We start from the raw sequence: 22,153 nt of genomic DNA on the forward strand, positions 1-22,153 counted from the left end.
AAAAAACACAAACACCCAGAAAAAAGTCCTTTAATTGAAATAAAGACACAATTCTTTATTGTTCTAAATTAAACCATACTTACCGTCACGCCCATTCCAGCTGAAGCCAACGATCTCCTGCAATAAAAGTAAAATAATAAAGCAACATCATCCTTACCTTTCCATGGCTCCCACGACAGCTTCAGCTCTGCTTCATCGAGATGACAGCCTGGATCGCAGCAGAAAGTTGCCATCCAGCCTGTCATCCCGCAGACACTGAGAAGCGCAGGCATGCTTGCGCTCCTCAGTGTCAGGCTGTGACGGCATCCCGATAAGCCGAGTCTCTCACGCTCACCGCATGCGCAGGAGAATTTTCCCACGCTGTCAGTGACGTGCATGAGGTGAGCTGAGTTCATTGGACATGACCTCGGCTCATCTGGATGCCGTCACAGCCAGACACTGAGGAGCGCAAGCATGCCTGCGCTTCTCAGTGTCTGCGGGATGATAGGCTGGATGGCAGCGTTCTGCTGCGGTCCAGCCTGTCATCTCGATGTAGCAGAGCTGAAGCTGTCGTGGGAACCATGGAAAGGTAAGGATGATGTTGGTTTATTATTTTTCTTTTATTTCAGGAGATCGTTGGCTTCAGCTGGAATGGGCGTGACGGTAAGTATGGTTTAATTTAGAACAATAAAGAATTGTGTGTTTATTTCAATTAAAGGACTTTTTTCTGGGTGTTTGTGTTTTTTTTAAATACTTTACTAGAAATTCATGGTGGTCATGTCTAATATTGGCGTGACCCCATGAATTTCGGGCTTAGGGCCAGCTGATAATGCCAAGCTGGCCTTAACCCCTTTATTACCCAGTGAGCCACCGCACCAGGGCCCTGGATGAGTTGGGTACAGCGCCAGAAGATGGCGCTTCTATGAACGCGCCATTTTCCGGGGCGGCTGCGGACTGCAATTTGCAGCGGGGGTGGCCCAGAAAACTTGGGCCTCCCTGCGCTGCAGATTCCAGCCCCCAGCTGCCTAGTTGTACCTGGCTGGACACAAAAATAGGGCGAAGCTCCACGTATTTTTTTTTTAAATTCATGAAATTCATGGAATAATTAAGAAAAAAAGGGCTTCCCTATATTGTTGTGTCCGGCTAGGTACAAATAGGCAGCTGGTGGTTGGGGGCAGCCCGTTCCTGCCTGCTGTACCTGACTGGACACAAATATAGGGCTAAGCCCCACATCAATTTTTTTTATTTCATGAATTTCCTGAAATGATTTTAAAAAAATTGACGTGGGGCTTCGCACTATATTTGTGTCCAGCCAGGTACAACAGGCAGGAACGGGCTGCCCCCAACCACCAGCTGCCTATTTGTACCTGGTTGGACACAACAATATAGGGAAGCCCTTTTTTTCTTAATTATTTCATGAATTTCATGAAATAATTAAAAAAAAAAATGCGTGGGGCTTCGCCCTATTTTTGTGCCCAGCCAGGTACAACTAGGCAGCTGGGGGCTGGAATCCGCAGCGCAGGGAGACCCAAGCTTTCTGGGCCACCCCCGCTGCAAATTGCAGTCCGCAGCCGCCCCAGAAAATGGCGCGTTCATAGAAGCGCCATCTTCTGGCGCTGTACCCAACTCATCCAGGGCCCTGGTGCGGTGGCTCACTGGGTAATAAAGGGGTTAAGGCCAGCTTGGCATTATCAGCTGGCCCTAAGCCCCAAATTCATGGGGTCACGCCAATATTAGACATGACCACCATGAATTTCTAGTAAAGTATTTAAAAAAACACAACACCCAGAATAAAGTCCTTTAATTGAAATAAACACACAATTCTTTATTGTTCTAAATTAAACCATACATACCATCACGCCCATTCCAGCTGAAGCCAACGATCTCCTGCAATAAAAGTAAAATAATAAAGCAACCTCATCCTTACCTTTCCATGGTTCCCACGACAGCTCCAGCTCTGCTACATCGAGATGACAGGCTGGACCGCAGCAGAACGCTGCCATTCAGCCTGCCATCCCGCAGACACTGAGAAGCGCAGGCATGCTTCCACTCCTCAGTGTCTGGCTGTGACGGCATAAAGATGAGCCGAGGTCATGTCCAATGAACTCAGCTCACCTCATGCACGTCACTGACAGCGTGGGAAAATTCTCCTGCACTCAGCACTTCAGCGTGAGAATTTTCCCACGCTGTCAGTGAAGTGCATGAGGTGCGCCGAGTTCATTGGACATGAGCTCACCTCATGTACGTCACTGACAGCGTGGGAAAATTCTCCTGCACTCAGCACTTCAGCGTGAGAATTTTCCCACGCTGTCAGTGACGTGCATGAGGTGAGCTGAGTTCATTGGACATGAGCTTACCTCATGCACGTCACTGACAGCGTGGGAAAATTCTCCTGCACTCAGCGCTTCAGCGTGAGAATTTTCCCACGCTGTCAGTGACGTGCATGAGGTGAGCTGAGTTCATTGGACATGAACTCGGCTCATCTGGATGACGTCACAGAGAGACACTGAGGAGCGCAAGCATGCCTGCGCTTCTCAGTGTCTGCGGGATGACAGGCTGGATGGCAGCGTTCTGCTGCGGTCCAGCCTGTCATCTCGATGTAGCAGAGCTGAAGCTGTCGTGGGAACCATGGAAAGGTAAGGATGAGGTTGCTTTATTATTTTTCTTTTATTGCAGGAGATCGTTGGCTTCAGCTGGAATGGGCGTGACGGTAAGTATGGTTTAATTTAGAACAATAAAGGATTGTGTCTTTATTTCAATTAAAGGACTTTTTTCTGGGTGTTTGTGTTTTCTTTTAACTTTGACTATGGGGTTAGTAATGGGGGTGTCTTATAGACGCCTCTCCATTACTAACCTGGGCTTGATGTCAGCTGGCATTATAAGCTGACATCAACCCCAGCCCTATTACCCCACTGCCACCGCTACAGGGCAGTGGGAAGAGCGAGGCTAAGTGCCAGAATTGGCGCATCCTATGGATGCGCCATTTCTGGGGCGGCTGACGGCTGGTGTTTCTAGCCTGGGAGGGGGCCAATATTCATGGCACCCTTCCTGGGCTATTAAAATCAGCCCCCAGCTGTCTGCCTAGCCTTTGCTAGCTATTAAATTAGGGGGGACCCCACGTTATTTTTTTGGGGGGGTCCCCCATTTTAATAGCTAATAAAAGCTAGGTATTCAGCTGGGGGCTGATATTAGTAGCCTGGGAAGCTCCGTGGATATTACCCCCTTCCCAGGCTTCAAACATCTGCCCCAGCTGTCTGCTTAACCTCCGCTAGAGCCTAAAATTAAGGGGAACCCCACGCCAATTTTTTTTTTAAATAAATCCTTTATTTTAACAGTAAATGACAAGTACAGTAATCAACACTGTCACTGTACTTCATATATATGTGACTGACATGTTTCTATCTATCTAATCTATGTGTGATTCTCTATTCTTTCTATTCTAAATTGTCGGGTACAGATGCTGAATTGCCGGCCGGCTTTTTTAAAGAGACGGTGCATGAAAACACTATAATTTTTTAAATAAATCCTTTACACTAAATGACAAGTACAGTAAGCAACACTGTCACTGTACTTCATATATATGTGACTGACATGTTTCTATCTATCTAATCTATGTGTGAAGCTCTATTCTGTCTGTTATAAATTGTCGGGTACCGCTGCTGAATTGCCGGCCGGCTTTTTTAAAGAGACGGTGCACGAAAACACTAATATTTTTTAAAATAAATCCTTTACACTAAATGACAAGTACAGTAAGCAACACTGTCACTGTACTTCTTATATATGTGACTGACATGTTTCTATCTACCTAATCTATGTGTGAAGCTCTATTCTTTCTGTTGTAAATTGTCGGGTACCGGTGAATGCCGCTGATGAATTGCCGGCTTTTCATGTCATTCTACATTATTCTTAGTTGTTTTACTTCATGTAGAATTAACCTACAAGGAAAGAAAGGGTTTATTTTCATTCCGATATTTGTGTCCCATTGACTTGCATTGGTTTCCGGTATCGGAATCGGCGATATCCGATACTTTTTGGGTATCGGCCCGATCCAATCCGATACGATATTTCCTGATATCGGAAGGTATCGCTCAACACTAGTAATCATCCATTCACAAATATATATGATTCAGCATAAACCGCAGCATAGTCGCAGAATGAGTATATACAAACATGTACAGCTTGTTATTACATTTATACAATAAATTCAAGAATAGCTGTGTGCAAGAACCAGCCTTTAAGAAGGAACTCATTCAACATTATTGGAAAGTCATTCAAGGTGACTACCTGAAGAAGCTGCTTGAGATAATGCCAAGGCAGTGTACTGCTGTCAGAGTAAAAGGAATCCAATATTTACAACATTCTGGTTTGCTTGTTTACTCCTTGTTTCATAGTTTTACTGCCTTCACTCTGAATCTACAATGTGCACATCCCAAAAAGAAAATCCATTGCATAGAAAGGTGTGTCCAAACTTTTTTTTTTAAATCAGATAAATTTTTATTAAACATAGAAAAACTTAGAACAGACATTACATGACAATACTCGTTTTACAATAAGTCCCCCCCCCCCTTTCCTTACCCACCATCCCAAGGAGAACTCTTTTTTTAAAATTTATTTATTTTTCTCCTCTTTCCTTTCCTTCCCTACTTTATGCTTTCTATTTCCTTTCCTTCCCTACTTTATGCCTTTTCTTTCCTTCCCCTACTCCCTTTCCTTCTCTTCCTTCCCCTTTTCTTCTTTCCTTCTTCCCTCTCCACTCCGCCATACAGTTTACCAAGAGTTTTACTCTACAGTAGTATATATAGGTGTTACTCTAATTAATCCTATCCAACCATGGCTGACATAAATTTATGGAAGTATTCCTGCCAATTCCTCGTGTCCAAACTTTTAACCAATACTGTGCCATTAAAGACACAATTCTATGGACGTCATACTACAAATTCATGGAAGGCAGAGTTTATACAGAACTTTAGTAATCGCCTGCGGTTGGCCCAAGCGGTGTAAAATAAAACAAGCAACTATCGATGTAACTGACAATCAGAAGCCTAAAAGATCTCACAAGCAAATGCATCCATTTTAGATGGGATCTGACTTAAATTGTGAATTCAGAGCAATAGCTGTAAAGTAAATCGGTTAAATAGTATATAAACCACTCCTATTTCAACTGTTAAGTTCACTTGGGTACTGAGAAACAGAACCCGCAGGGCCGGCCCGAACGTATAGGCGAACTAGGCGGCCGCCTAGGGCGCCGACCCTAAGGGGGCGCCAGAGAAAAAGTAGAAAAAATTATAAAACATCTTTTCAAAAGGCAAAAAGTTTTAGGGATGGAAAGAAAAGTGTACATAAATTTTTTTACCATAAATTTAAAAGAAAAACCGTTGAGCTTCAATTTACGCACGGAAAGGAGACTCTAAACTACGGACGTGAGTCGTTTGCATCGTCTGCTGACAGGTGTTTGATCCCGCGCGTTTATTTTACTCCTAAGTTTTCAAATGTTGGCAAAGCAAAGCAAACAACCAAAAATGCACACACTACACTAAGGGGGCGCCCGAGAGAAAAAAATACGTTTACTTAAAAGGTAGGTGTACCATATGGCCTATTTATACGTAGTTTGGACTTTAGGTACTAGGTACTAGTTGGCGATTATATTGATAGATGTCATCAGCGGTCGATGCGGCTAGTGGGAGGAGTCTGTTTTGACGCATTGGCGTAGACTGCCTGGACTGCCAGTCAGGCTAGCTAAGGCAAGGGAGATATGCAAAAAACGTAGATACTATCGGCACGCGCGATTATAATATTATTCGAGGTATGTCTCTACTGTTAGCATGCTTTATCATGTGAGCCATTGCTGTTATTTTGTATATTCATTAGATTCATTGTTCCATGAGGTTTCATGAATGCAAATAGAAAATAGGAGGTTTTTAGTAAATTTTTGGCCTAGGTTCTAAAGTGTTAGGCGCTGCGAGGTAGGTATATTGTTTTGATTTTCAAAAATATTGGAAACATTGGAAATTGTTAAAGAAATTTGTGGTTTTTGTCTTAAAAGTAAAATCGTATTATATAATGTTCAGATAATTTTAATCGGCGCGTTAACTTTTAAGTAAATGCTGTGTGTTGTAACGAGTCATGGTTGATAAGAAGAAAAAACTTTCGGGGTTTCAGAACCGTAAAAGAAAAGCTGAGGAGAAATCACTTTAAAAAATCAAAGTCATTTTTAAAATATCTAAGCAATAGAAATGAAGACGCGGAATTCCAAACGTTGGAACAACAGGCTTCTGTTGCCTCGGAAATATCGAATGTGGAAATAGAATTTGTTTCTCATGCTGAAAATAGTGAACTACAACCATCAATATCTGGTCGTAGATCTGATCAAAGTACCAGTACTGACATGGAGGCTGGTACATCTATAGAAATACTACACAAAGACTATTCGGACGATCCCGCTATGTGGACCGTAATCAATGATGACTTACGCCTAGATGTAGTAAAACTCTGCCCCACACAAGTTAAAGATTTCGATTTTCCTTTGGACACTAATCGTAGAAAATTTTCTTGTGTTCACTTTAAACTTCGTCTTGTCAATGATGAAAGTCTTGAACGCAATTGGCTAACGTATTCTATTCAGAAAAATTCAGTTTTTTGTTTTTGCTGCACGTTGTTTCCAGACTCATCACTTCAACTAGGAATCATCAAACGCTCACCCTTAGGTACTGATGGTGTAAATGACTGGAAAAACATATCTGCTATTTTAGCCAGCCACGAAAAAAGCAAAGATCACATAATTAGCTTTCAAAAATGGAAGGAACTCGAAAATAGACTTAAGATGAACAAGACCATTGACGAAGAACACTTACGCAAAATTGAAGAGCAAGAAAAATGCTGGCATCAAATTTTAGAAAGGTTGATAGCTCTAGTGAGGGTACTAGGTACGCAAAACTTAGCGTTCCGTGGATCAAATGATGCATTGTTTGCATCTAATAATGGGAACTTTTTGAAATTTGGGGAGTATTTGGCTATGTTCGATCCCGTCATGTGTGAGCACATTCGGAAAATCCGGGACAAAGATTCATGCACATTATTTGGGAAAAACAATACAGAATGAGATGATTCAACTGCTAAGTAATGGTATTCAGGAAAAGATTCTTGACGAAGTCAAAACTGCAAAAACTTTTCTGTAGTGCTGGATTGTACTTCTGACGTGTCTCATGTTGAACAAATGACTATCATTGTTCGGTTGGTTTCCACATCAGAAGACAAAAAGGTTGAAATTAAAGAGCACTTCTTGGGATTCATTCCTGTTTCTGATACAACTGGAGGTGGTTTGACAGCCACTGTCTTAGAACAAATTTGAAGAACTGTCGCTCTCTGTGGACAACTTACGAGGGCAAGGCTACGACAATGGGAGCAACATGAAGGGAAAAAACATTGGACTACAAAGACAAATTTTGGACATAAACCCACGTGCATTCTTTGTGCCTTGCAGCTCCCATTCTCTAAACTTAGTCGTCAATGATGCCGCTAAATGTTTTTTTTGGAGCGACAACTTTTTCCTGTTAGTTCAAAATCTCTACGTATTTTTCTCTTCGTCAACTCAGCGTTGGGAAGTACTCGTGCGTCATTTGCCATCTCTGACTCTAAAACCTCTAAGCGAAACAAGGTGGGAAAGTAGAATTGATGCTCTGGCCCCCCTCCGTTACCAATTGAGCGAAGTCCATGATGCCCTAATGGACATAGCAGAAAATATTAGTCTCACAGGAAGCTCTGGAAATGTCTCCCGGCTAGAAGCTCAAGGTCTTGCTAAACAAGTTGGAACCTTTCCTTTTGTTACATCTGTTCTAGTATGGTTCAACATTTTGTATGAAATCAATTTGACAAGTTACTTCAGTCACAAGAATTCGATTTAGCTGCTGCTTCTCAACACCTTGACAAAACAAAGAAATATCTGCAATCATTAAGAAGCGATGAAGAGTTTGAGAAGCTGTTAGTTGGTGCGAGGGAAATCGCAGAAGAGCTTGGCATACCAGCTAATTTTGAGTCAAGTTCTGCGCCAAAACGTTTAAAGAAAAAAAACAGACAGTTCTCTTATGAAGGGAAAGATTAGCCCATAAGAGATGAGAAACAGAGTTTCAAAATTAACTTTTACTTTGCGATCTTAGATACTGCTATAAATTCAGTTGATGAGCGGTTCACTCAGCTGAAAGAAATGGAATTGAAATTTGGATTTTTGTACCACATCCGTTCACTTAAGGGAAAACCAAGCAAATTTGTTCTGGATAAGTGTAAAGCTCTGGAAAAGTCTCTTACACACAACGAAGTAAAAGACATCGATGCCATAGAGCTATGTGGTCAACTGCAGGCAATGTCAAGACGTGTTCCAGAAGATTCATCACCAAAAAGACGTTCTTGAACTTTTGCTTAAATCTGACTTGAAAGAAAGTGTCCCCAACCTGGTGGTGGCTCTAAGAATTCTTTTGACTCTGCCTGTGTCCGTGGCCTCAGGAGAGAGAAGCTTCTCTAAAGCTAATTAAAACATATTTAAGGGCAAATATGACGCAAGAGAGGTTGGTTGGATTGGCAACAATTTCGATAGAATCTGAAGTTGCTAAACAAATTAATTTCGGTGACTTAGTGTCATCCTTTGAAAAAAAAAGGCAAGGAAACAAAAATTTTAATTACCTATGGTCGTTTTTGTTTTGGGTTATTGATTACTTTGTATATATTTGTCCTATACAACTTCTCAGAAGATTAAAGAGTTAGGGGAGAGTTAATTAATCATTGTTGTTGTGGTTTATTTTGCTCCTAAATTTATATCCCAAGTTTTCATCTACTGCCAAGAATAGTAGGGGCGCAACAAAATAGTTTCGCCTAGGGCGCCGTAATCTCTCGGGCCGGCCCTGAGAACCCGAATATAGATCAGCGTATATCTGGGTGCAAATCCATACAAGATAGTGCTACGATATAGTCAGAACCATTGTATCAAAATTCTAAGACTATGTTCCCACAGTTATTTGAGGAGTTCAAAACCCACAAGTTTTTCACACAGAATCCACTTCAGGAAACACTCCTTCCAGGTGGGTTATTGAAGAAGTTTTATTTTTCCTGAAGAAGAGGTTCCTGATGTGGTTTTGTAGAGTTTTGAAAAAGTTTTTTTTATTTCCCTGAAGTATTCTTTGCAACTTTTTGACAGTGCCTAGTTTGGGGAGGTTTCCTTCAGGATCCACATTGAGGAAGTGGCATTCAATTTTTTTTTTTTAAAGTTTTTTCAAAACATTTTTAAGAAAAATAAAAATCTCAAAAACTCCTCCTATGAGCAGAACATGGATTTCTTGTAGAAAATTATAGAAAGAAATATCCAGGTATTTTTTTAATCCTTTTTGGGAGGAGGAATTTGAAGAGTATCAAGTCCAAACATGAACATAATCTAAGGGTATTTTCACTAGCAGTTTTTTATATGAATGAATTTTCTGGCTGAAAAACCCCACATTTAAAAGCCCACACTACTAAAAGAAATGTGGTGTTTGGGGCAATTTAAGAACATGCAGATTTTGAGATAACTTTTCATGTTTTTTCATACATGTTTAGTTATAATACAAGATGTTGAAGTAAAGTGGAGAGGTGGAGGGTGGTTGCCTGATTCCAATGCAAAAAACTGCATCAATAATTGCAATAAATATCACTACAGTAAAATGCAGCTTTGCCACAATTTAGGCTAGGTTCACAAGGAGTTATTTGAAAAGGATTTTGAAGCTGACCTGGTTCCTGAATCCACAAGAAAAAAAATGCTACAAATACTTTTTGTATACTCTAAGGGAAGTAGATCTGCTTCAAACTCCACATCAAACAACTTACTGTTAGCATACCCCTGGCAGACAGAAAATGCGCCAAAGAATTGACATGATGCTTTTTCTAAGGCGATTTGTGCATTATACAGTAGGTGTGTTTTCCTATTCAAATGAATAGGAAGTTTGGTGCAAGTAGATTTAATGTTTTCTTTTTTATTTAGATTTTGACGTGGAATCATTACCAAAAACAGCATAAAAAAACACATATGAATATACACTTTGGGTATGCCGACGCCAAAGATTTATATTAAGCTACACTGCTCAAAAAAATAAAGGGAACACTCAAATAACACATCCTAGATCTGAATGAATGAAATATTCTCAATGAATACTTTGTTCTGCACAAAGTTGAATGTGCTGACAACAAAATCACACAAAAATCATCAATGGAAGTCAAATTTATTAACCAATGGAGGCCTGGATTTGGAGTCACCCCCAAAATTAAAGTGGAAAAACACACTACAGGCTGAACCAACTTTTATGTAATGTCCTTAAAACAAGTCAAAATGAGGCTCAGTATTGTGTGTGGCCTCCACGTGCCTGCATGACCTCCCTACAACGCCTGGGCATGCTCCTGATGAGATTGCGGATGGTCTCCTGTGGCATCTCCTCCCTGACCTGGACTAACGCATCCGCCAACTCCTGGACAGTCTGTGGTGCAACGTGACGTTGGTGGATGGAGCGAGACATGATGTCCCAGATGTGCTCAATCGGATTCAGGTCTGGGGAACGGGCAGGCCAGTCCATAGCTTCAATGCCTTCATCTTGCAGGAACTGCTGACACACTCCAGCCACATGAGGTCTGGCATTGTCCTGCATTAGGAGGAACCCAGGGCCAACCGCAACAGCATATGGTCTCACAAGGGGTCTGAGGATCTCCTCTGGGTACATAATGGCAGTCAGGCTACCTCTGGCGAGCACATGGAGGGCTGTGCGGCCCTCCAAAGAAATGCCACCCCACACCATTACGGACCCACTGCCAAACCAGTCATGCTGAAGGATGGTGCAGGCAGCAGATCGCTCTCCATGGCGTCTCCAGACTGTCACATGTGCTCAGTGTGAACCTGCTTTCATCTGTGAAGAGCACAGGGCGCCAGTGGCGACTTTGCCAATCCTGGTGTTCTGTGGAAAATGCCAAGCGTCCTGCACGGTGTTGGGCTGTGAGCACAACCCCCATCTGTGGACGTCAGGCCCTCATACCACCCTCATGGAGTCGGTTTCTAACAGTTTGTGCAGACACATGCACATTTGTGGCCTGCTGGAGGTCATTTTGCAGGGCTCTGGCAATGCTCCTCCTGTTCCTCCTTGCACAAAGGAGGCGGTAACGGTCCTGCAGCTGGGTTGTTGCCCTCCTATGGCTCCCTCCACATCTCCTGGTATCTGTTCCATGCTCTGGACAATATGCTGACAGACACAGCTACCCTTCTTGCCACAGCTCGCACTGATGTGCCATCCTGGATGAACTGCACTACCTGAGCAACTTCTGTGGGTTGTACTGTAGACACCGCCTCATGCTACTGTACCTCTAGGGGTGAGAGCAATGGCAAAATGAAAAAGTGACCAAAACAACAGCCAAAAAGGATGTCTGTTCCATTTGCACAACAGCAGGAGAAAATGATTCACAATCAGTGCTGCTTCATAACTGGACAGGTAGATTTCATAGAAGTGTTATTGACTTGGAGTTACATTGTGTTGTTTAAGTGTTCCCTTTAATTTTTTGAGCAGTTTATATACATCACATTTAACACATAATGCACCCTATACATTGCAGAAAATGTTATAGCTTCCTTCACTTAAAGGGGTTTTCCCATGAATAGTCAATTTTAATCAACAGATCTTGGAATAATAAGTACCACAATTGGATGTTTAAAAAAAATGTTCCTGTGCTGAGATAATCTTATAAATGTGCCCCTGCTCTGTACTGTGTAATGGCTGTGTCTGACCATGCAGGGACATGGTCTGATCATACCACTTCTCCTGGGCAGGGGGGAAAGCAAAAGATTATACAGATATTACAGCATTGGGATTACACTACTAGAACAGCCCCTTCTTGAACTAAATGTTTGCCCCCAATAAAACCTATACGCACCTCCGATGCTGGCACTATTCCAGCGGAGTCGGCACTCGGGGTCCCGGGGCTCTGGTGTGGAGGAATGACATGTGGTGCCTGGCGCCCAATCAGTGTTGGCGTCACTGTCCCCGCCTTCGTACATTTTGAACTTGAAGAGGAAGTCCAAGCTGCAGCTGATCTCCAACTTCCTTTTTCATGTTCAATCCTGATGAAGGCGGGGACAGTGACGCCAGCACTGATTGGGCGCCGGGCATCATGTGTCATTCCACCACACAGCTTCGGAACCACTTGTGCCGACACTTCCCAGCCCCCCGACCATTATTATTGTGGTGAGAACCAATACAAGTATGGAACCAAGTGGAAAGGGCAGCAGGGGACCAGAGGGGGCTTGAAAGGCAAGTTGTTAGGCCATGTTCACATCATGTTTTAGCCACACATTACTGGCTGCATTGGAGCTTCCATCTGAAAGCCCTGAAAAGCAGGATTCAGGTGTATCGGCCGACTGGGTCATTGACTTTAATGAAGTCGACTCCGCTGCAGGAGGGGAGTATTCATTGTGTTAAAGTTATTTAGGGTCCTGAATTGATTAAAGGGATTTTCCAAAAGCTAACATGTCCTATATAAGATATATTTACGTTTGGTCACGTCACTCTGCTTTTGTCACGGAGATTGTTTCGGGACTTCATCAGGGCGTGGTGTTGAAAAAAGCTGTGGTAAGTGATTGCAGCGCCTCCCCCTGATGGCATTCTGTTTCATTGGGGTTAATCACAGGAGCAGAGCCATCCTCCTGACGACGTCCCATTTGAGATTATTAAAACAGGACATTTTATGTATCGGACAACACCTTTAAATGCTCAATGTTCCAATATATTTACCTGCAGAAAATTTGTTGCAGGAATTTCTTTGATTTTTCTCTATATCTATATAGGATTTCCCGAAATCTATGCACATGCTACACAATCATCCCCATACATGTGTCGAAGTGAAGTTTTTTTTTTTTTACACAAAATTCAAGTCTGCCCCGTACAAAAATATCAGACTGGATATAAATACATACATAGGATCAAATACTGCGATATCCAAGACCATATTACAATGGCTGCCAAAATAACTGATTTGTAATAAAGCTGCTTAAATGCTTGTCTCACACTATCTGGAGTGGATTTTACGCACACACATTCCTAAACTGAAAATCGGCAGCATTTCTGGATCAAAAATCTGCAAATGCTTTCCACATTTATTCTTGCATTTTTTGTTGTTGCGAGATTACACCCAAAAAATGCAACATAGCAATGCCAGGCTCATGATTCACAGATTTAGGGAACCCATTAAAATTAATATACAAAATCCTCAAACAGATTAATTTCCACAGCATAAATTGATGCGCTACCTGCCTGTCCTGTCCAGTGCCTGTAACAGATTGCTCCTGCGGCTTCAGATGACATCACATAGACAGCAACTTTTTTCCGCTCTGCTTTGCTGATGTCATGCCGATTGACAGCTAGCTCCCTGCAAACCAACTGCGGGGAGCCCACTATCGATCAGCATTGATGTTCCATTGACAGAAGTGGAAGAGCTGCATGAGGTCAAATGAAGCAGCAGAATCGCCGGCAGTAGCGGTTTGTGTCTGCATTGAGCCAGCAGACATTGGTGCCGGGCAGTACAGGCAGATAGCATATCAATTTCTGCTGTGTAAACAAATCTTTTTAATAAGGGCTTTGTATGTTCAAATCAATGGGGATGTCCATTGAAAGATCTTAGCCCCATTGCAAAACAATAAGCAAAGTACCGAATAACCCCTTGAAGTAAACTCATCCATTTAGCTGGTACAGTAAAAAAAAAATGCAGATTTTAGGTGAGTAAAATCTGCAGCAAATGTAGAACATGTAAATCTAGAAATAGTTAAAATATCCTGCGCTGGTAAGGTTTAGGCCGTATACTTGAAAGGGGAAGGTTGTTGGGGACAAAAATGTGGACAATACGAGAGGATGATAAAATAGTTTTTATTTTAAATAGTAAATCTCACATAAAACTGACGTTAAGTCATAATGAAGGTTAAAAAATGATAAAATATTAGATAGAGATAGCTGGTGGGTCTTTTGGGGTGGAGGCTTTTTGGAGGTTCCTGGTAGTGGTAGTCTCGTGGGTTTCTAGGCCAGTTTTTAGAAGGATAGTAGTCTGGATATTTCCTAGGTGTAAAAAGGAGAAAGAGAAGGGGAAAAAAAAAGGGGGGGGGGTTTTAGTGACCGGATTGTTCTCCGTATACTTAGAGTGGCTGCTCTCACCGGTGTGAGGAGTGATTTACCTGTTGTCGGTCTGGGTAGATTTCCAGGTGTTGATGGCTTGTGCTTGGGCTGGTGATCGTTTGTAGATATTTAGGCAGCGGGATTAGAGAGTGCTACTAATGAAAATAGAGTAATATTAGTTAAGCCAATAACGCTTGGTATAGGGTCTGAATGGCACATATAAGGGGATGCAGTTTATTACCTGTAGAGGAGGGGGGTTCTGTGTAAGTAGCAGGATTGCACTAGATGGTGTCTGCGGTCTTGATTGTTGTCCGGTTCTGGGTGATGGACAGCTGTTAATCGTAGTGCTTGAAGCTACTTGCTACTGTTGGCGGATAGTAGAAGGGTTTTGTTATACCTGTGGTACAGTACAGCGAGTCTGAGTGGCACAGGTGGGAAGATATGCGTATTACCTGTATGAGGTGCTGTATAGGTTCCAAGGTAGCCTGGGCTGGTGACTACGGTTTTAAAGTCAGTTATCTGAGGCTGGGTGATGGACAGTTGTATGCGTATCCAAAAGAGCTTTGAAGGATAAATGTTAATATAGGTATATCTATGGATTCTATTGAGTAGGGGGGGGGACCTTTATAGTGCAGGTAAAATGATTAAAATGTTACCTGTTGGGTTAGAGCACTGTAAGTGTGCTTGTTCCTTGGACTCACTGGTAGTATCAGTAGCAGTGGGGAAGCAGTATCTGTGCTCTATGTTAAGGTACTGAGGATCTGCTTAAAACTCTTGAGCTTATTCGTGGTGGTAGTTGCAATCAGGGGAGATGGGCAGTCTAGTGTGTGTGCAGCATGTGCACACTGCAGTGCAGTCTTAGATGCTGAATGTCACCGTGGGAGCAGAGCTCAGTACTTACTGTTAGTAGTCTGTCAGGGATGGTTCTGCTAACAGGGACTCGTTGGCATCCCACTGTGCTCTCAGAGTCACAACTGGCAGCGGGGGGTAGAAGAGTAGTGGGGCATAGAGATGGGTCGCGCAGGGAGTGAGACAGGGTCCCGGCCGATGACCAGCTGTTATCCCTTGCGCTGCGTGTCCTCCGTCGGCGGTCTGTGGAGGGCGGGAAGGACCTGGAGTATGCGTCGTGTATCAACGCAGTAGGACCTGCGTGACGTAAGTGCACGTGACAGCGCGCATGTGACCCATACCGGTACGGTGGCTTACAGGGACCAAAAAGACCAACGCGTTTCAAGAACTACGGTTCTCTTCCTCAGGGATGGTCTACTGCTGTAAGTAGGTCACTTATATATGCGCGCTTGTGCATAATTAATTAGTGGGGGCAGGGTCTACTTGGTAATATGCTTTAGTTTGGATGGATGCATTAGTCATCATTGAAAGCAAACAACTCAATCTCAGAATTGAGTCCCTTTGGTTTTAATGTGTCCAGGTTGAATATCCACTTGCTTTCAACCCTGGACATTTGTTTTAGATAGTCCCCTTTGCGCCATTGTTTGTGGACCTTCTGTAGGCCTGTGATGGTAGTGTCCTTAATGGAACCTCCATGTTTTTCGGAGTAATGTATAGATAGAGGGTGTCCGTCAAATTTTTTGGAAATATTGCGCAGATGTTCATTTATGCGCACTTGTAGGGGGCGTTTGGTTCTACCTATATAAAGTTTGTTGCATGGACATCGGAGGCTGTAGATGACGCCTTCGGTGTTGCAAGTAATGAAGTCTGAGATTTTATAGGTGGTTTTGTCTTCCGTGATTATTTTTTGTTTTTTAGTGTGCAGCTTCTTGCATGCTGCACATTTATCACAGGGATAAAAACCAACAGTTTCTTTAATGAGTGTGGGTTGATTAATGATTTGAGGATTGCGAACTGTTGGTGCGATGAGGTTCCCTAGGTTTTTTGCTTTCCTATAGATGAATCTTGGTTTTGGTGGAATAAGGTCGCCTATTGTTTTGTCATCGTGAAGGATATGCCAGTGTTTTGAAATTATTTTTCTTAATAAATATGTATTGGAGTTGTATTGAGTTATGATAGGGATATCTGGTTGTGTTGTAGGGTCAGTGGCATTAATTTTTGTGGTGCTGTTCTTGAGGAGGTTATCTCTGGGTATAGTTTGAATCTGATTTTTCACTTTTTGTAAAAATTGTGGATTGTAACCTTTTTCTAAAAATTTATTTGTTAATTGTATGGCTTCTTCGTTGAAGTCCCCAGTGTTGGAGCAATTTCTATATAATCTCAAGTATTGACTGCGTGGGATGTTTAACAGCCAGCTGGGGAGGTGACAGCTGTCCAGAGAGATGAAGCTATTTGAGTCCGTTGGCTTCATATATGTTTTTGTATGGATTTTTTGATCTTGGATATATATGTTGAGATCTAAGAAGTTTACCTGTTTTTGGCTTATGTTGGAGGTAAATTCCAAGAAAAAGTTATTGAAATTGATCTCCCTGATAAAGGAGTCTAGGGATTCTTGGTCACCAGACCAGATAAAAAGTACGTCGTCAATAAATCTATGCCAAAATACCAGGTTAGGTCTGAGTGTGCCGCCTGGGTGGATAGCTAGCTCCTCCCATTTGCCAACGTATAGATTGGCATAGCTTGGGGCAAATCTAGTACCCATTGCTGTGCCCCATTGTTGTGTGTAGAAAAGTTTATCGTGTTTAAAATAATTATGCGTCAGTATGAACTTCATACATTCCTTGATGAACATTATTTGTTCTTTAGGTAGTTTGTTTTGTTTCAAAAGAAAATGTGTGGCTGCGTCGCAGCCCGTATTATGCTGAATCACAGTGTATAAGGACGAGATGTCCAGGGTGCCTAGGATGAAATTGTCATGCCATTTGATTTTTTGTAGAAGCTGAAGTACATGTTGACTGTCTTTTAAATATGTCGGCAAAAGGGGTACTAGGTCTTGTAAGTGTTTATCCACAAATCTGGATAGATTTGATGTTAGGCATTGGATACCTGAGATGATAGGTCTGCCTGGAGGATGGGAGAGAGACTTATGTATTTTTGGTAGATAATAAAATGTTGCAAGACGTGGGTGGGAGATAGTGATGTATTCAAACTCCTGTTTCGTAAGGAAGCCTTTATCTAGTCCTTTGGTAGTTAGTGTTTTTAGTTCTTTTAGGTACATATCTGTGGGGTCCTCCCTCATAGTATTGTATGTTCTTGTGTCACTTAGTAGTCTGTTTGTTTCTGATTGATATTGTTCTAGATCCAGTATAACTATACCACCTCCTTTATCAGCTGGACGGATAATTATGTTCTGATTTTTCTGTAAGATATATATTGCTTTCCTCTCAGAGGCGTTAAGGTTGTATTGGAATTTGTTACATTTTTTGTGGCTTAATTTACGGATATCTGAGATGACATTGTTTTGAAAACTTTCGAGTGCAGATGAGTATTCGTTTAATGGATGGAATTTGGATTTGGTTTTTAAATTGGTGTGGGCATATTTCAAAGTGAGTGAGTTTCTAGGTTCATTTATGTGCCCCCGGTCCTGATGTTTCAGGTAGTATTTTTTAAGTGCTAGTTTTCACATAAACTGTTTGACTCCAATGAAAGCTTGAAATTTATTGAATCCTGTGGAGGGGGCATATTTAAGACCTTTAGTTAGGAGGTTGATTTCGTTTGGTTTTAGGGTATGTTTACTAAGATTGAAGATAGTGTCGGTTTTTTGGTTTATCTCTTCTGTATCTGCCTTTTTCTTTTTGGAGAGTTGCCCTCCTCTACATCCCCTCTTACGTTTGTTTTTTGTGCCCTCTGAAAAAAATTTGAGGAGCTGGTTTTCTTGCGTACTTGTGGGTGTCTGGGGTTACTATCGCGACTTTGTCTCTTGGGGGTGTTATTGGAGGCCATATCTGGTTGGTCTTCCTCGTTGAATGGAGATTCATTAATAGTTTCTAGAATGTCAAATCTATTATTTAAAGTGGTGGGAGTGGCTATAGGTTGTGTGACTTCAATAGTCATCAGGGGTGGGATTGGGTGATTTGGGGGGTTTGGGAGGTTAGGTGGGTTTAAATTAGTAATTTGCCTATTTTGAAGGGGGCTATTGTTCTGGGATCTCTGAGATGATTCTTCCGGGGTGAGGTGTATTGAGAAGCACTCTTCCAAGTTGGACGGACTTGTTGGTGTAGGGCTTGCTACCACTTCGTCCAACGTTACGAAGGTGGTGCTGGTTGGAGCACAGTGGGATGCCAACGAGTCCCTGTTAGCAGAACCATCCCTGACAGACTACTAACAGTAAGTACTGAGCTCTGCTCCCACGGTGACATTCAGCATCTAAGACTGCACTGCAGTGTGCACATGCTGCACACACACTAGACTGCCCATCTCCCCTGATTGCAACTACCACCACGAATAAGCTCAAGAGTTTTAAGCAGATCCTCAGTACCTTAACAGAGCACAGATACTGCTTCCCCACTGCTACTGATACTACCAGTGAGTCCAAGGAACAAGCACACTTACAGTGCTCTAACCCAACAGGTAACATTTTAATCATTTTACCTGCACTATAAAGGTCCCCCCCCTACTCAATAGAATCCATAGATATACCTATATTAACATTTATCCTTCAAAGCTCTTTTGGATACGCATACAACTGTCCATCACCCAGCCTCAGATAACTGACTTTAAAACCGTAGTCACCAGCCCAGGCTACCTTGGAACCTATACAGCACCTCATACAGGTAATACGCATATCTTCCCACCTGTGCCACTCAGACTCGCTGTACTGTACCACAGGTATAACAAAACCCTTCTACTATCCGCCAACAGTAGCAAGTAGCTTCAAGCACTACGATTAACAGCTGTCCATCACCCAGAACCGGACAACAATCAAGACCGCAGACACCATCTAGTGCAATCCTGCTACTTACACAGAACCCCCCTCCTCTACAGGTAATAAACTGCATCCCCTTATATGTGCCATTCAGACCCTATACCAAGCGTTATTGGCTTAACTAATATTACTCTATTTTCATTAGTAGCACTCTCTAATCCCGCTGCCTAAATATCTACAAACGATCACCAGCCCAAGCACAAGCCATCAACACCTGGAAATCTACCCAGACCGACAACAGGTAAATCACTCCTCACACCGGTGAGAGCAGCCACTCTAAGTATACGGAGAACAATCCGGTCACTAAACCCCCCCCCCCTTTTTTTTTCCCCTTCTCTTTCTCCTTTTTACACCTAGGAAATATCCAGACTACTATCCTTCTAAAAACTGGCCTAGAAACCCACGAGACTACCACTACCAGGAACCTCCAAAAAGCCTCCACCCCAAAAGACCCACCAGCTATCTCTATCTAATATTTTATCATTTTTTAACCTTCATTATGACTTAACGTCAGTTTTATGTGAGATTTACTATTTAAAATAAAAACTATTTTATCATCCTCTCGTATTGTCCACATTTTTGTCCCCAACAACCTTCCCCTTTCAAGTATACGGCCTAAACCTTACCAGCGCAGGATATTTTAACTATTTCTACCTTTTAAACATTGGACTTTTCCAATACTGTCAACCTGTGGTGGTTGTCTATCCCTTGCAGCAGGTAATATCCAGGCCCACCTACCAGCGCCTACACACAACTTTTATCTATTTAACATGTAAATCTAGTCTACAGGTTCAATCACAGTCAGAATTTCAAAAATATCTGCGTCGAACACTGTCACAATCTGCAATCAATACATGAATGACTGACTTGTTCACACGCACAGGGAACAAAAACTAAGTGCACACCTTAAATATTTGTGGCAGAAATTTCTGCATCTCTTGGCAGGAAAACAATGCTTAAAATAGGCACTTTTTTTTACATGCGTTTTTGTTGCAGATTTTTCCCCCACTCACTAGTATGGGTGAAATCTGCCAGCAAAACCACTGAAAGAAGCGACATGCTGCAGATTTAAATCTGCAAGGAAAAAAAATAAGCAAAGTGTGCATGGGACTTCAAAAATCTCATCCACTTGGCTGGCACTACGAAATCGTTCAGGTCTTGTGACAAATCTGCACTGGGGGAAAAAAAAAAAGGCAAAACTGCAATGTGAGCACAGACCCTAAGCAGCATGCACCTTATTCTTGTGGGTACACAGAGAAGCCCCACACCAATCAGCCCCCGCGCCGAGTAAAGTGTCAATGAATAGAAGAGCAGCAGCAGAAATCAAAGTCAGACCCGATCCTATAGCAAGTCCCAGACGTGTGCATATAATCTAAGCAGTCATATATACAACCAGACTGTGCTGTCATCACCGTGCAATAACTGTCCCAATAAAGGACAGCGGCGGACGCTCTGCTACTACAAATATCAATCTAACAAATGTATCTGGATGTGACATAAGAGGCAGCAGAGCTCAGTCACAGAAGGCGGTGGGAATCACATTAATTGGAAATCATTTCTTGCAACTGCTATGAACACATTCTGACAATCATATACAAGCGGAGAATAAAAAAAGTCACTTAGAATTTGTGCCGTTCTTACAGAATATTAATATTTTACACATTTTTTGAGGATCCTATGACACAGATCTTTGTGACAACACTTTTCCCTATGAAAACTGAATAAACAGTAATAATCGACTTTAAAGAAAGTGAAGAGACTGACAGTCACTCATCACCAGGACTCAGTTTCAGGGAATCACAAATCAGGGCCACAAGCCCCTCATATAACAATCATCCCCACACAGGGTTAATAAACATATGACCGCTTCAAAGAAAATCCCAACAACTGTCCTGGAAAGTGATGGAAAGAGGAGGAGAAACCCTACAAAGAAGCAGATCAGAGGCAGATCGTATCAGGTCTCTGACATCCCCCATACACGGCTGTCCGACACAGATCGATGCGACATGTATGCAAAGATCGCACAGCGGAGACATCGAACCTGTCGCAATAGACAAACAGTCACTATACAGAGGAAAAGCTGGAAAAGTTACAGTGATAGTCTGCAGCGGTACAGCCCGCCCCCATCCCTCCTGCCCGGGGAAGATGCCCACCTGCCCCATGTTCAGGTAGCCGTATTTGGTAGCCAGTTCAGCCGCTTTCTCGGGTCCCCCGGGCACTTGCACAGCCCAATGGTTGGAGTAGACGTTGCGTGGAATGAGAGCCAGACAGCCGGGCAGCAGCAGCAGCAGTAAGAGCGGACCTGTGAAGGAGAGCATGTTGGGAGTTACCGGGAAGTCGCAGGGTCCGATGCCCGCTCACAGGGCGCACTAAGCGGACGTACACAGAGTAACTCTCCGGCTCTGCACATCTACTGGACGCCGCGCTCCGCCGCCTGCTATTTGTCAACTCGTCAGCCAATCAGGATCTAGACCTGTACACGGTGCGAATAGGGGGCGTGGTTATTATGGAGGGCGGGTCCTGGACAGCGTGAGTGGGCGGAGACTTGTGGCTGAGCTGAGGTCGGCGGGAGAACGTGACTTCATTCATAAAAGTATGTGTGAGCGCCAACATGTGAGGCAGGCGCCTGAGGCTGCGCTGTGCTGCTCAGTGGTGGGGTGGAGCGCAGGTGCACATGGACCCGGGGAGATTTCTCACAAGTTTTTTTTGTAGTCGGCCCACTTAAAAATTGAATAGAGAAGCTTAAATTTGTAAACCTTGATTTCTGTTGTAAACCGCCTTGTTGGTCATAGTTTCAGCGTTTTGTAAAATGCCTGTCGTTTGTGTGAGTCACTACACTGCGTCTCCAGCTGGAAAACGCTCCAAACTAGGCCTGTCCAATCAGAAGACTAGGCCCCTCAGGAAGAAACCGGCAAAAATGCTTCAAAACAGCTTTAGAAAGTGAAAAACGCCTCAAAAACTCCCCAAAGAAAGAGCGTTCCCTGAAGAGACCGTCTCTAGAAAGCCTTAAAAAAAAAACCTCTGGGTGCACATACACTTGGGGCTGTTCACATCTTTGCAGCATTTTTTTTTTGTGGAAAAAAACATAGCGTTTTACGGTTGCAGCAAAATATTTCTATAATCTCATTCACACTTGTGTTTTTTTCCTTGTGTTTTTTTAAGATGTGGTGCGTTTGTTTTTTTA

The 22,153-nt window shown here is 42.7% G+C and overlaps 1 protein-coding gene across 3 annotated transcripts in view; it reads right to left on the reverse strand.

Annotated features, from left to right (window-relative positions):
- Nucleotides 1-21,414, reverse strand: part of PCSK6 (proprotein convertase subtilisin/kexin type 6) — a 284,703-nt gene extending 263,289 nt beyond the window's left edge. For all 3 annotated transcript variants that reach the window (XR_012251328.1, XM_073653390.1, XM_073653391.1), the window contains exon 1: nt 21,123-21,414. Coding sequence is in view for 2 of the 3 variants with exons in the window: in XM_073653390.1 (XP_073509491.1) it covers nt 21,123-21,287 (165 nt within the window). In the remaining variant the exon portion in view is untranslated. The remainder of the gene's footprint in view (nt 1-21,122) is intronic.
- Between the last annotated feature and the right edge of the window lie 739 nt (nt 21,415-22,153).

The sequence above is a fragment of the Phyllobates terribilis genome, unplaced genomic scaffold (genome assembly GCF_046119375.1).
Source record: "Phyllobates terribilis strain yellow unplaced genomic scaffold, ASM4611937v1 Scaffold_11__3_contigs__length_659146591, whole genome shotgun sequence".
NCBI lineage: Eukaryota > Metazoa > Chordata > Amphibia > Anura > Dendrobatidae > Phyllobates > Phyllobates terribilis.